This window comes from Chionomys nivalis, chromosome 6 (assembly GCF_950005125.1).
Source record: "Chionomys nivalis chromosome 6, mChiNiv1.1, whole genome shotgun sequence".
Taxonomy (NCBI): Eukaryota; Metazoa; Chordata; class Mammalia; order Rodentia; family Cricetidae; genus Chionomys; species Chionomys nivalis.
In genome coordinates, this window is record NC_080091.1 from 5154566 (window position 1) to 5169933 (window position 15368).

A 15368-nucleotide genomic window follows, 5' to 3' on the forward strand; every position below is an offset into this window, starting at 1 on the left:
CATCCACTGTATGCCAGGAAACTGCCCAGTCAGATTCCCAAACACTGGGATATTCTGGAACATTCCAGAAGCACCACTCAGGCTATCTGGACTCCTCTCAGTGAGACAAGTGTTGGTACTTGCCGGGCAGTGGTGGCGCAGGCCTTTAATCCAGCACACGCAGAGGCAAGCGGATCTCTGAGTTCGAGGCCAGCCTGGTCTACAAGGACTAGTTCCAGGACATTCTCCAAAGCTACTGAGAAACCTTGTGGAGCTGAATAGAAGACCCGGATATCAATCCTTCTTGGAAAAGAAAAAAAAATTTTTTGTCATTTACTTAATGTTTAGAATGAATGTGGGTGTGGAGGTCAGAGGGCAGCTTCTGGGAGCAGGGCCTCTCCCTGCACCATAATGGGCAAGGCAATCAAACTTAGGTGGTCAGGTGTGTTGGCAAGTGGACGGTCCACTTCCGGTTGTTTTTTCACAGATAGAATCCCATGTAGTTCAGTCCTTTCCTGCCTCTAACTGCGGAGAGCCTGGGCCACCACTCCTAGTGTGCCCCGCAGGGATAGGGGGCAGACCCGAGAACCGAGCCGCCAGCTGGCCTGTGCCCGACACACCCCTGGGGACCACATGCCAAGCCTCTAACCCTCCCAGGTGGCACCACGCCCCGCCAGCCCTGCCAGCCCGGGTGGTGACCGCTCCCTGCCCTCTGCCGCTCGCCAGGAACAGCTCGTCCTGGCCGAGGTTGCACTAGAATTTATTTTTGTGGTTTTCTCGAAGCCGGCGGAGCCTGTCCTCTTCCAGCCTGCAGTGGCAGGGAAATTCTGGTGTAGGGGACTCCGGGAGCAGTGCGGCAGAGTTCCCACCTGACCCCACCTAGGGGGACTGATGAGGCCGGCGCAGTGACCTCTCCTGCCTCCTTCGAGTCCCGGCCTTGTAGGAGGCTCCAGCATGCCGGATAAAGTCTGGTCTGCTTGGTCAGAGAACAGTGGCACAAACCGAGCGGGGAAGCGCGTCTGTCAGCTCAGCACTTTGGAGGTACAGGTGAGGGTGAGGAATTCTGTGCCTGGGCTAAGCGAGACCACGAGCCAACCGGGACCAAGCTACACCCCGGAACCCTCCCGCAGGGCACGGAGTCCCGCCCCTCAGGGTCATTGCCCTGCCAAGTTGTAAGCTTGTTTTTCTTTAGCCTTGTGCTTCCCTCCGGTGATGTCACCTCCCTGGAACCCATCCCAGAAAGTTGTGAAGGAGCGAGCCCAGGGGACCAGGGACTGGGAACCTGTGGGCAGCCGACCTCTGCTGCTGGCACTGCAAAGATTTTTAAATGACTTTTATTAAATCCTTATAAAACAGAATACAAAATCCTGGCGTTGACAGTCGGTGGGAAAGGAGTCTGTTGTGGTCTTTCCAGCCGGCAGGAGGGAGCTGAAAGTGCTCGCACGCCCCGCCCTAAAGCAGGTCTCATCTCAGAATTCAGCATGGTTGGTGGCCAAGCCATGGATGTGATGTCTCTTTCACAGTTAAGGGGTCCGTCCCGTCCTCCAGGTTGGACACAGAGAAGACCAAGGAAGTGACAGCCCTGCAGGGGCTTGTCCTCGGGTGCCTGGGAGCCCCCAGGGGGTCTTTGGAAATGTATCCAGAGGCAGGCAGGACTGAAGGCAACCTCTCCCACTGCGATGATCCTATGAGACTGGGGAGGAGGGTGCTGGGCAGTGGGTATGCCAAGCCCCCACCCACCAGACCCCAACATTCAAGTACTCTTCAAGAACAGGGAAGCAAGTCAAATTATTTCTTTAAAAAAAAAAAAAAAAAAAAAGCCTAAACTAAACTCGATAAACAATCTTGACCAAGAGGTTTTGAGCCAGGAGCCCTGGAGACACCTGAGCAGAATGTGGGGTGGGGTGGCCTGGTCCCCAAAGCCGCCCCCCCCCGCCACCTCCCCGTCCAGCAGGGCCACGGAGAAAATGGGAACTCGTATTGCATAGTAGCTCATGGCTAGAAACAGCCCCAGGCCTGGGGCACTGCAGGCCCACCCAGTGCCTCCTCAGCCCCGCTCAGATGCCCAGAGGAGGCCCAGGCAGCGCTGGCTCCTTTCCTGAAGGTAGGCACACACACACCCTGTCCTTGGGGGCAGAGGAACGTAGGGACCTCTGAGTGTGGCTACAGCTCTGGGTAACATAAGGGAGCCAGGAGAGCTCATGAACCTCAGGGGCAGCATCGGGCAAGCTGTGGCCGTGGTCAGGCTGAGCCCTGAGAAGGGGCACTCAGGCGCCCTGATGAGGAGACACACGGGGACTTGTCCAGCACCTCTCCCGCCTTGGTGGAGCTAGCTGGGTACAGGTCCTCAGGGAAGGGGGACTGGGAGCTGTAGGTCTTTTCCAGGGCAAGGAGCTAAGCAGCCTGGGAGGAGATTTTGATTGTCAACCCTCCAAGGGACAGGGCAGGTAGGTGACAGGGACTGGGGAATCAAGCAGGTGTCTTGTCCCCATCTGCCCCAGAGGTCTCTATCTCTATCTCCTGCCCCAGACCCAAGGGTGCTCTGGTGGGGACAGACAAAAGGGCCACTGCTCACCAGGAGAGCCTGTCCTGACGATACTGAGGGCTAGGGAGAGGTGAGGGGTGCTGACCCTGCGGGACCCCCAGCCCTGGAAGACAGCAGAATGGCTGGAGTGGAGGTGGAGGTGCAGGTGGCAGGAGCTTCACAGTTTACAGGCGAGCATCGTAGGGTGCAGGCTGAGTGGCCCAAACCCTCCGCCCTCCTCCTGGGCACTTGCTTTCAATAGTGGTAAAAACAAAACCAAACAAAGCCAAATAGGCAGGGCGGGAGTTGAGGAGAGGGAGAAAAAGAAAACACCTCCCAACAGAACCCTACATCCCCCAGTAGGACCCAGCTGAGCTGGTGCCTGGGATAGCAAGGGGCAGGGCACCCAGGTTCCTAACCTTCAGGCCCTGCAGGGCAGGGGCGTATATACAAGGGGGTGGTGGGGGTCAGGCCCGGTCCCCCACAAGGACCACGGGGGTGCCAGACAGGCTTGCCCTCTGGCGCCGCTGGGCCAGCTTGGACTGGGAGGGTGGGGACAGCTGCAGGCAGCGTGAGGTAGCTCGGATGACCACGGGCTGGTCCTGCCTGGCGTCCTCCTCACACTGGGCCAGCTGCCGGTTCACGGCAATGGCCTCAGCCGCGAAGGACGTGAGGTCTTTGGCACAGCTGTTCCTGAGAAGAGGATGGGGGATTGTCACAAAAGTGTACCCTTCTCTACAGCCCCGTGGAGATACCCACCCTACTTCCAGTACCCTTCCAGGTGCCAAGACCCTAAACGGGAGCTGCTGAGTCAACTCCTAGGTCATAGCACTTAGGAGACAGGTCCTCACTTAGGCCTCTGTGGCCCTAATATCCCAAGGGGCTCACTGCTACGGTACCTGCTGAACGTTGGAAGGGCTCTGGCTTAGGTGCCCCTAGCACCCCAGAAAAATAAAAGCCCAAACACACAGCCCAAGATACCAGGGCTCACCTCTGCAGAACCAACGGTGTTGGTAGGGTGTTCTCTGGGGCACACTGCAAGAAGGAAGGGCAGGGTTGGGGGTCAGAGGGCACTTGAAGGGTCTTGGCTGGTACCAATCCATGCTCACCATTGCAAGACCCTACCACATAACCCTCTGTACAGTTCCCAGCTCACCCTATCCCCTTGTCTGTCCCCAGAAAGGGTGAGTCACTCTGGCCTGGGGACTTTCAGGGATACCAACTCGGCATTAAGAAAGCAAGGTGCCTGGAGTGGCGGAACCTCATTGAGGAGTCCAGTGACTGTGGCCAGACAGTCTGAGCTCAGCTGGGCAGGGAGGGTGCTCACTGGCCCCATTGGAAACCACTCCCAGTCATGATGCTGGACCCTTTTGTATGCTTAATGTGAGGCCCCAATGCCCACCAGACGAAGCTGGGGCTCGGAGACCCCTGCTCAGGCCCCACAGCTCACCCCCTGCACCCATGGGTGCTGAAGGACTTGGGCAGCACTCAGCCTCTGCTTGGCGTCTCGGACCAGTAGCTTGGAGATGAGGTCTTTGGCGGCAAAGGAGATGTGGGCCCAGTCCTTGTCCGGGAACTCATACTTTCCCTCCTGGATGCTTTCGAACAGCATGTTCTGGGCGGGGGAGAGGAGTCACCCCAATCAGACCTGGCCCCACTCAGCAGCTGCAATGGAGGGTGGGCAGGGCCCCACAAGGACAGAGTGCGAGGGACGCTGGAGGAGGTCCAGATGCACAAGGGCAGGCAGCACCCTGGTTTGTTCTCAGCACCCAAATGGTTGCTCACAACATCTCTAACTCCAGCCCCAGGGGACCCAATGCCTTCTTTTGGCCTCTCCACAGGCACCAAAGATTCACATGGTACCCATACATACATGCAGGAAGAACACACAAATAAAAAAAAAAAAAAAATGACTTGGGCCCCAGGGTTCAGTCTGAGGTCCTGGTTCCCGGGGACAGCTACAGCAACCTCACTACTCATCCCAGGGACTCAGGAAGGCGCACCTGGCAGGCTGGGCAGGCTTCCCCTCGGTCCCAGCCGCAGTCGCTGCCGCAGTGGCCCACGAAGGGCGGGTAGCCGCTGAGCAGGATGTAGAGGATGACGCCCAGGCTCCACAGGTCGCAGCGCTTGTCATAGATGCTGGCCTCCTCACTGAAGGCCTCCACCACCTCTGGGGCCATGTACTCAGCCGACCCACACTGCGGGGCGGACACAAGTCAGGAGAGACACGAGGTCCAGCCAATCAAAGACTGATGCCCCCCCCCATCAGCAGGGATGGGGCTGACTCCACCCCCAGCCCGCCAGTCAACCCACAGCTGTTGTCAAGCAGAAGGCCACGTTGGCAGGGGAAAGCTGTGGAGCCAGCCTGGCACCTGAGCCCAGAGCCCGCCCCGCCCTCACCGGGGTGAGCAGCTCAGGTGTGGAGATGGGAGAGCAGTCTCCGTTGAGTTTGATGCCACTGCCCAGGTCAAAGTCGCAGATCTTCACCGGGGAGACCTGGGGGTGGGACGGGCACTGTGGGAGCTCTGGCCTGTAAGGCCCCCACTGCTCTAGTCTCCCAAGGGAGGGGTCAGTCAGGCGCCTCACCTGGTTGGGGTGCTCACACAGAATGTTCTCTGGCTTTAGGTCTCTGTGGGCGATGCCTAGGGAGGTGGAGCAGGGAGTTAGGGGTGGGATCCTCTAAAGCAACCAGGGCTGGGGCAGTCTCCACAATCTTCCACCACACCTTTGTTATGCAGGAAGTCCAGGGCACTAGCCACGTCCTGCACCACCACGCTGGCCTCCAGCTCGTTAAAGTGGCGCCTTCTGTGGATGTGGCTCAGGATGGACCCTGTGGTGCAGGCCAGGGGCAGCTAGGTCATCTCTGTAGACCAGCCAGCCCCCAGCACCACCTCCACGCCGTCAGAGATGCCCCACCCTGAGGCCTGACCATTGGACAGAAGATACAGCCCCAATTCCCATCTCCAAGCTGGTGCCCTATGGAAGGTGGTCCCCAGCCCCCACTCCAAATCCTCCCCCGCTAGCACCCACCTCCGCGCATCTTCTCAAACACCAGGTAGAAGCGGTCCTCCCCCTCAAAGAACTCAATCAGCTCTAGGACATTCCTGAGTTGGGAGGGAGAGGCAGAAAAGAAACTGAGGCATCCCGAGGCCCTCAGCACCTGCTGCCCAGTCTGGGAGGCGACACCCTCATGGCGCCCACAAAAAGGTATCCACAGAAAGCCTGTATTTCTGGCTGAGCCCAGTCCTTCCCCTGCTGAGGTGATAGGCTCTGGAGAGATGGCCCAGGCAGCCACCTTACCTATGTCCCTGGCACTGGTACAGCATCTCCACCTCCCGGAACACCCTGCTGCGGATGTGGCCCAACTGCTTCTCGATGATCTGCGATGCAGGGAGGAACGGGGCACCTGGAAAAGCTGCTCAGACGCAGCCCAAGGGAGCTGGCAAGCCTCCAATGGGCCCCCCTGGACCCTGCATAAACTTGACACCAGAGCCTGGGTCCTCAGCTCGAAGGACATGGTTGGCCCCAGGACCTGAAACTTCCTAGTTGTGGGGAAGAAGCAGCTAGCTCTCCACCCTAACCCAATGGCCTCACAGGACTGCTTGAGGCTGAATTCCTACAGGAATTCTCTACCAGGTGGCTGCCACCCCTGCCCCAGCAAGGGAAGGGCCAAGCGGTCTCAGCTCCCATATGACCCATGCAACAAGGCAGTAAGCTACCTGGCTGCCAGCCCAGCCAGTACCATACCAAGTCCTTCCTCCTCTGCTCCAGACCAGATGGGGAACCGGCCCCAAGGGCCTGGGTCTGGCTCAGGCCAGCAGTGAGCCTGAACTTCAGGACGCCAGGCCCTTTGTATCCAGGAGAAGGAAGGCCTAGAAAGCACTACAGAACTTTGCTCCTGGAAAAGAGGGGTCCCCAGGACTCCTGTTCTCCCTAGGCTGGTATTCTGACCCCCCTCACCTATCAGGTGGAAGGTGCAGGGTCCCACTGCCAGGATATTGTCCCACTATTTGGTAACAAAAACCCATCCCAAGCCAGGTGGTGGTGGCACACACCTTTAATCCCAGAACTAGGGAGGCAGAGGCCAGTGTGGTCAAGAGTAAATTCCAGTACACAGTTAGGGCTACACAGAAAAGCCCTGTTTCAAAACATCACCTCTCCTAGATCCAAAAACAACAACAACAAAAAAAACCCAAAAACCAAAAAACAAACAACAACAACAACAAAACCCATCCCAGCAAGGGGCCTTCTATCACTAGGAGCCAAACCTGGAGGGTGGTCCAAACATCCTGCATCAAACTAATAAAACTCACCCCCCCTTGGGGAAGTGGGGTCAGCTCCACAGGAACCTCTATACTCCTGGCCCTCCCTAGCACCCCCTCCCCTCCAGCCACCCCAAATCTGGTCCTCACTACCTCCTATGCTGACACCCCCCCCTCACTGTCCCAAGGTGTCAATCATCACCAGGGACACCAACAGGGAGCTCCCAGGCCCTAGCACCTGTCACTCTGGCTCAGCAGTGAGAAGCCTCCAGTACTGGATCCAGTTCAGGCTGCCCGCCCATGACAAGTGACAAGGCCGCCCAGCAGGGTCCCCAGGAGGACAGCAAGCAGCTAAGCACCTGCCTGGGAACTCCAGGCAGCTCTGACACCCCAACTTCCAGAATATGACTCATCCTTTTCCTTCTCTGGCACCCTGAGACCAGGAGCCCCGCCAGGCCGCAGCCCGCCAGTCACGTCACAGCGCTTTCCCCAAGGTCATAAGGTTGTACCAGGGCCTGCCGGGAGTGGCACAAAGGCTGAGGGTCCGTCCTGGGTTTCCTTAGTGCCCAGGGCTGCACTACTGCTGTAGTGTTTATGTTTATACTCCTCCAAGCCAGTCATCCTCGGAGGCAGAGGACCAGCATGGCCTGACAGAAGTTTCTAGTTCTCAGTGACCGTACTAGGGCTCGCTGGCCTTCAGCACACAGAGTGGGCAAAGACCAGCTGTCATCGCGCCTTTCAGACTCTAGGTCTGACCTGGATTTCTAGGGTGGCCTGAGTCACAAGTTCTGGGGCCATTTTTAGATACTGATTTCCCATGGCTGTCATCTGGGGGCTCAAAGGCCACTGGCCCCTGGAACGGCCGCAGCTTACCTTGACAGCATACTCCTGGTTGCTGATCAGATTGACACAGGTCTGCACACGAGCATGGGCCCCTTCTCCCAGCACGTCCTCCTGCAGCTGGTAGACATCTGGTACACGGATGGAGAGATGAGGGACAGTAGCCCAGTGTCCCCTCCTCAGCAGACCCTGCACCCACACCCACTCACCTTCGAACCTGCCTGAGAAGCTGTCGGTAGCCCGACAACGTTTCTTCTTCCGGCCTCTCTTCTTGGCATCCGGAATGTCGATGGGCTGGCTGGAGGGCATGTCTGCAGAGGACAGAGACCCAGACGTATACAGCCTGGCAGAGTCTGCCTCCCACAGGGACCCCGTATCTTGCCCACTTTGTGGGTACTCACCAGGTCTAGCCTCACACTCTGGGCTGAAGTCAGTGTCCCCGTGCTGGGTGGGGTCTAAGGAGAAGGCCAGCTCGAAAGGACTTTGCCCCTGTTGGGGGGGAGTACGTTCAGGGTGGTTCTGCCAGAATGTGCGACCCAAAGATCACTCCCTCACAGTGCTGAGGCAGAGGGCGAGCAGCACCCGGGGCCCCTGAACAGCCCATAAGCACTCAGGACGTGAACTCTCACATAAGAAGGTCTCAGGGCCACAGTGGCAGGCAGCTGTGCGAGGCAGAGTCCCTAGGGGCCACAGGATCCTGACTCATGAGTTTTACGAGAAGACACTGGGCCATGTGGTTGGCACCTACTCCTGTTACTGGTTTAGCGCAGGAGGTGGCCAGTGACACACCAAAGAGAATGGCCAAGCCCCGTGTCCACCACACTGAGGGACCCTGTTGCCTGGCTATGGGGAACGTGATCTTCCTCTTCCAGCCTGCAGCTGAGTGACAGCAAGTCTAAGCCACACGGCCTGCCTTCTCTGCTCATGAGAAGAATGGGGATGCCTGTCTGCCCAGCTGACTGAGGGCTGACCTCAGGGACAGGCGTGGGATCAAAGGTGGAGGCAGCAGCAGGGAAGCCTTGGGTGGGACTGACAGCCTGTTTTCCCACAGCCTCCCAGCCTATCTCAGGGCCACACCCTTGGGTTTAGGCCTCGGTTTCCCTGTGGCACAGGACACCACCACCTCTATTCCCTATGCTATGTGCTCTTCCTCCCACAAACATTAATGCAGTGCCTGACCTCTGGGAGTCTTGGGTAGGGGCATTTCTGTGTGCCATGGCACCCTCTCAATGTGCTACATAGATCCAAAGCCACCTAACTATTAACCCCAGGGTCACCGATTTGGCACATATAGCCAGTGGCAAGGGCTCACAGGCAAGACACCATTGGTATGTGTCCAGGGCCTGCCCAATCCACAGCCTGCAGTGTCTGAGAAGCCTTCTTAGGGCGGTTAGGGTCCAAATGGAACACCAGAGGACCCAGCTGCCAGAGGGTGGAAGGTCTTGAGACTGACAGGAAGGGAAATGCACTGAAGGAAAACGCTGCTTCATCCTGGGGCTGAAGTCACCAGGGGGTCTGCAAGCTAGGGAACTGAGGTAAACCCACACAGACAACGAGACGTGGACCATGAATGGGTGTGGGGAGCCTAGGTGAAGTCATTGCCCTTGGAGACTATAGTGGAAGGAGCCAGACGGACAGCAATGTAGGAGGGCCTTGCACGCTGACCTGCCCCCAGCAGATCATGGGGAAGAAAGAGGGCACACACATACAGTACTCTGATAAGCCTTGGCACCCGGAAGACCCAAGGCAGCCACCTGCACTATGCAAGGGGGGGGGGGGGGGCGAGCAACTAGAAGAGAGGGTGAACCAGGTTTGAGATCAAAGGCCAGCCATGGCACCTGCAGCATGACCCCAGCCCCGTGACCTTCCTCTGGGTGGGCTGTCAGGTGAGACAGGAGGCAGCTGTCCCCAGCTCTGGGACCATCCATGAGTGAAAGCAGCCGGCCACTTGCCTGTACCAGCCTTTAGCTGAGAAGACTGAGAACCCTGCCCAGGGAGACCAGCTGGCTGGGGCACCCCTTTAGGGAGACCCCGATTTGCACATTAAAGAGAGAAAGCAGGGCCGGGGCTGCAGTTCAGTTTGTATAGCTTGCTAGGCAGGTGTGAGGCCTCAGGCTCCATCCCCAGCGCCTCTTAAACTCCAGAAAGAGAAACAGCAGAAAACAGACAAGTAAACCCGGTAGGACTGGCCGGCGTGCCTCTCTACCCAGTCGCAGAGGGTACTTGAGGGGCAGTGGCTGGGCTCCAAGAAAGCAGCCACACGGGGTGGGGTTCCAGAAGGCGATTCCTCGAGGGACCAGTCTCTGTCCCTGCAGGGCCACCCACCAGTCCCATCTCTGCACGGAGGCAGCCTGCAGTCCCGAGTGCAGTGTGGGAAGTCCAGCCTGGCCCAGCTAGCCTCCCTTGGGTCTAGCCAAAGGCCTTGAGTCAGCAGGCCTGGCGGGAGGTGGCTAGAATCATCCAGAAAGCTACGGTTTGCTTTGGCAGCCTTGTAGGCCCCATGTGTGGACCCCATCTAGGCTCACACAAAGCCCCAAGAGGGTAAAAGCCACTCTAAGGTGACATTCTCAGATCTAGCTTTCATTTCTGCTCAGCCCCAAAGCAGCTGACCAAGGAGAACAGGCATTTGGGGCAGAGGTGGGGCAGCTGGCCAGGGGCACTGGCTGGACAGGCCTGGGAATTCTTCCCTATCTGCATGCTCCTCCCACAGGAGTGCAGGCGTGTGTGTACAAACACACACTCCTGCCTTCTCTACTGGGCAACAGGTCCCTGCCCCGGGAAGCCATTACATAATGCAGCCTTCCAGGTGGGGTGGGCAGGATGACATCACTGTGTCCCTCAGGCCAGGCCCCGTGGGGGGCTCTGCCTAGCACCTGCCCACCTTCATCACCCCCAGATTCACTCATCTAAGAAGACTGTCAGCCACCATTAACAACACTGCAGAAACTTCCTGTTCTGACAGGAAATAACAGTTTGGGCCTGGGGTGTCTTGAGGGAAGGCATACACAGACCACCACCAGGTATCTGTGTGGGGAGTTGCAGTGGGGCACTGCACACCAATGCGCCCAAGGGTTTCCCCACGAGACAGCAGCCTGCTGATCCCGACCAACAACACACAGCCGTGGAGACGGCAGGAGACAGACAGGGCTTCCCCGGGACATATTTACACACAAGTAGGGAAGAGAACAGGCTGAGAGATCGCAACGATCACAAACAAACCTGAGGGAGTTCCTCAGAGACCTAGCCGCAGTTGATGCCCTCCCAGTCAGAGCAAGTGGGGTCACACACAGAAAGTGGGGTGGGGGGCACAGGACTGAGACCGGACGGTTTGCAAGCGACATGGAGCCACCAGTCACACGCAGACGGAGGGTCCTAGAAGAGACTCTCCTAGGCAGCTGGGGACAGGGCTGTAGCCTGCAACAAGCGCACAGATCATAGAGAACAAAAGTAGGGTTCACCTGAGACTGCACATAGAGGAGGGACGGGACTGAGGGGTGATGGGAGCCTGGGGCAGGTGCTGAAGGGAGAGTTAGTAGGTGGCCAGAGACCGTGGTGCAGCCTGCTGACTCTCCCAACCAGCACAAAGCAGGCTTGGAAGTTGCAGGAAACAGGAACACAAGATTTGCCTAGGATCACACACCCAAACAGAAGACCAAACTGACCAAGCTGACGGCAAGGGACTAGGAGCGACAAGCCCGGTGTGTGTGTGGGGAGGGGGGGAGTCCTGGAAGAGAGAGCTACTAGGTGGCAGGGGACAGGGCTGTGGCCTGCTGACCCCCACTGCCTCCAGCGCCGAAGTCCAAGGCAAGAACCCCTCCCAGGCCCTGCACAGGCTCATCCGCCGCACCCGCTACTGCGGTGGGCTCCCTCCGGACAGGACCCCCTCACCTTGAACGAACGGTGGAAGCCTTGAAGTTCGGCTGCTCTCTTCTGCACCATCTTCAGTCCGGGCCCCGCCAGCGGGGGAGGGGACGCGGGGCCCGGGGAGCGGCCTGGGACGCGACCCTGCGGGCGGAGGAGACAAAGGGCCGGCGCTGAGCGGGGCGCTCGGTCGGGCGGGGGCGGCCGGGGCTCGACGGAGCTCCCGCGCCTGGCTCGGGCTTCCCTCCTCCCTCAGGAAATATCGCCCTTGGCGCCGCGCTCACCGGGGTCGGACACCGGCCGGGGTCGCAGTGCCGTCACCGGACCTCGCACAGCCCGGACCCCGCTCCAAGGACTGCGCGGGGAACAGCGCCGCCACCGCCACCACCGCCGCCGCCGCCACCGCCACCACGGACCCCTCCACTGGGCCACCGCCACCGAGAGGAGCCGCGCGCGCGGCCGGCGCGGCCGCTTTTATAGGCGCGGTCCCGGAGTGGACCCGCCCCTCCCTGCAGGCCCCGCCCCCTCAGGGAACAGAGGAGGCGGAGCTTCCAGGGGGCGAGGGCTGCTGCGAGAAGAGCAGGCCGGGGATGCCGAATGCGGCTGCGCGCTCCCGGCGTGAGGGGCGGAGCTTAGCTGGGCTCCGAGTGCAGCTGCGCAAAGAGCACGCTGAGGACGCAGAGCGCGGCTGCGCACTTTGAGCTTGTTGGGGGGGGTTAGACTCCAAGGGGCGTGGCGGGCGGAGCATTGAGAAAGCGCCGAGTGCGGCTGCGCGATCCGGACCCGGCGGAGAGGTCTGTGTAGGGCCTCCCGGGCTCGCTCGCGCCTGCGCAGAAGGGTCTTCAAAGCTTCAGTCTGGTCGTTGAATCCGCCCTCCTCCCGTCCCAAACAGTTGCTCCCCTGACTTCCGCTGCAGGAAGTTCTGAGCCCTGTCCTTAAGCCTAGTGCCTAAGGAGGACAAACCCGCCCTGATTTGACCTAGAAACTAGAATATGGATGCCCTTGGCCTGTGCCATGGCTCTCTGTTGAACTTCTCGGGTCCTTGAAGCACTTGGTGGGGGTACTTGGAACAGGAGGAGCCGGGATCCCCGATTCAGGTTCTGATACCGTCAGACTCAGTTGCTCGTGTGAACAGTGTTTTCCTTCTCCCCGCCACTTTGTCTAAAAGCCTTCACCACCTTCCCCTGTTGAGGCTGATCGTGTCTAGTTGCCGAACGAAGACTTGGCTTTCCCTAGGGAATTGGAAAGCCAAAGGAGAGGAGTCCCTGACGCTATCTGAGTGTCATTTGTGTGTGTGTGTGTGTGAGTCCGGTGTGCCACTTGAATGCAGATGCCTGAAGAACCTGTGCAGGGGTGGAGTTACAGCTGTGGGAACCGCCTGATGTGGGTGCTGCGACTGAACCCTGAGTCCTCTGCAAGACCCTGGGCAGTGGATGCGCTCTCCTTTAATCCCAGCACTCGGGAGACAGGGGCAGGCGGATCTCTGTGAGTTCCATGCCAGCCTGGTCTACAAAGCAAGTTCCAGGAGAGGCTCCAAAGCTGCAGAGAAACCCTGTCTCTGAAAAACAATAAAATAATAACAACAAGGCGTAACCTCTGAGCGATCCGTCCATCTCCTGAGCTTCATCGTCTTGGTTAGTAATTACATCTGCAGAGATTTCTGTCTCCAAATCAAATCCTCATACCTGGCATAAGGTTCATGGCATGGACAGATTTGGGCAGAGGACATAACTCAGCCCAGGGCAGTCGGCGGAATCGGTTCCCAGCAGACATAAACAAGGACCTCAGCTCAGCCTTAAAGGAGCTTGCCAACAAGTTGGACAACTTGAGTTCCTTGGGAGCTACATAGGAGAAAATGGACTCAAGCGGTCATGACTAACCGCTGCATGTGTGCTGTGGGACCCACACCCACATGTACACACACACACACACACACACACACACAGAGAGAGCTAGCCCTCAGGAGGATTGCTTCAAGTTCAGGGCCAGCCTGTCTCTGTAGCTTGGAGATACTGAAGAAGACCTTATCTCAAACTAACAAGCTAAATAAGATGATACAAAAATTCCTGGCATGCAGCTGGGATGCCCTCCTGGGACGGGAGGCTGGCATCCACACACAAGTGTGGCGCACTGGCCAGCTGCTCACGCTGACCACAAGAAACAACCCTAAGCTGGGGCTCTTGTTCCGTGCAGTTTAGCTCAGACACTGGGGAGAAAAGCCAAATTTCCGAGCTCTAATTGAGGTGGCAATTCTGTTCCCTAATCTGGCCAATGCCCTTCCTACCCGAGCCTGGTCCTGAGACTCCCTCCAGGAGTCTTGTGTTATAAATGGGGAAACAGGTCGCTCAGAGACCAGACGCTGGGCCTTGACTGGGTTTTCTTCCTGGAGTCCTCGGGGGCACTAGGCTAAACCTTACAAAGTGGGGTGTGTTGGCCTTGCCGGGTATGACAACCAAGTATGTCTTTAGACATGCAAGTAGTCACCTGTGGTCTACAGGTTACATGGAGGGACCACCCTTTACGCTTCTATCTGGGAATGGCTGCCAGTAGAAACAGGAAGGGGATGTACCATCCTGTAGGCCCCAGGCAGGGCCTGGGAGCTGTTCACTCTACTGTGCCCTGCCACGCCCTGTCTTGCCTGGGCAAGCCGCCAGCTTGCTGTCAAGTCTCTGCCGCCAGCCTCCTGTTTCCAAGCCAGGCTTCCCATGGCTGGGGGTTTGGAGCTGGGGTGACTGGAGGCCCTGACTTCCCCAGCTGCTGTGGCTTCTGCCCCAGGGAGAGGTCACGGGTACCCCGCAGAGGCCTGCCCCGCTGGAGTTTCCTCTGTCCTTCCATACTAGGCGTGGCTGACCAGGTGATGGGTGGGTCTAACTTTAGCAAAAGAAAGACACCATCAGGCAAGAAGGATGGAGAAGGTCCCAGGGTTCTGAGGAAGGGCTAGCCTTGGAAGGGGCTAGGCTTGGAAGAGTCTTAAAGTGTTAGCCTGGGTGGAGCCTCCAGAGCACTAGGTCTGAGCAAACTCTTAGACTACAAACAGGAAATGAGGTGGGGCCTGAGGCAGACAGCTTGAGTTTCCTGCATCACTTGGCTCAGTTCCCAGCAGGCTGGCTTCTTGGTTTTCTTTCCTTCCTTGCCACCAGACCTTTCCAGCTGCTGGAGCAGCGCTCAGAGCCACTGCCCCTGCTTCTTCTTTTCTTTTTTTCAAATTTGACTTTATTTTCTTTTTTTTTTTTTTTTTTTTGGTTTTTCGAGACAGGGTTTCTCTGTGGTTTTGGAGCCTGTCCTGGAACTAGCTCTGTATACCAGGCTGGTCTCGAACTCACAGAGATCCACCTGCCTCTGCCTCCCAAGTGCTGGGATTAAAGGCGTGCGCCACCACCGCCCGGCTTGACTTTATTTCCTGTGCACAAGCATGCACGTCTATGTGGGGTTGAGGTCCTCTGGAACTGGAGCTGCAGACAGGTGGGAGCTGCCATGTGGGTGCTGGGAACCAAGCCCATGTCCTCTGGAAGGGCAGCCAGGAATCTTACCTGTTGTGCTCTCCCTTCAGCCCCCTTGTTTTTTTGTTTTGTTTTGTTTTTTGAGACAGGGACTCACTGTGTGGCTCAGGCTAGTTCCAGGCTTCGCACGGCCCCAGCAATCTCTCTTCTGTGGTGACAGAACCGGGCCATAGCGGTCTCCCAACCTCAGGTACCTGGCATTGTCCCCGCTTCTGCTCCCATCACCTGCCCCCGTGTGCACCCTTTTTCTCTTCCCTTGGTTTCAGCAGACATTCTGCCCACATACATGAGTGTGAGGCCCAGTTGGGACTGCTATGGATCCCTACATCATACCTATATCTTTGGGGAAGGGAGTCCTTCCTAACCCACTCAAAACTGGCATCTCAGGCTCGGGGACTCCAT

The 15368-nt window shown here is 58.1% G+C and overlaps 1 protein-coding gene across 1 annotated transcript; it reads right to left on the reverse strand.

Moving 5' to 3' along the window:
- Positions 1 to 1297: 1297 nt before the first annotated feature.
- Mknk2 (MAPK interacting serine/threonine kinase 2) lies at positions 1298 to 11900 on the reverse strand. Its single transcript, XM_057771874.1, has 14 exons — positions 11751 to 11900; positions 11494 to 11610; positions 8007 to 8094; positions 7815 to 7916; positions 7639 to 7736; positions 5804 to 5883; positions 5534 to 5607; positions 5229 to 5333; positions 5090 to 5145; positions 4904 to 4999; positions 4507 to 4701; positions 3954 to 4118; positions 3495 to 3538; positions 1298 to 3196 (listed from the first exon to the last, which is right to left on the reverse strand). Exons 2-14 carry the CDS (start codon positions 11542 to 11544, stop codon positions 2971 to 2973), a joined length of 1380 nt encoding a protein of 459 aa, XP_057627857.1. The 5' UTR covers positions 11545 to 11610; positions 11751 to 11900; the 3' UTR covers positions 1298 to 2970.
- Positions 11901 to 15368: the final 3468 nt, after the last annotated feature.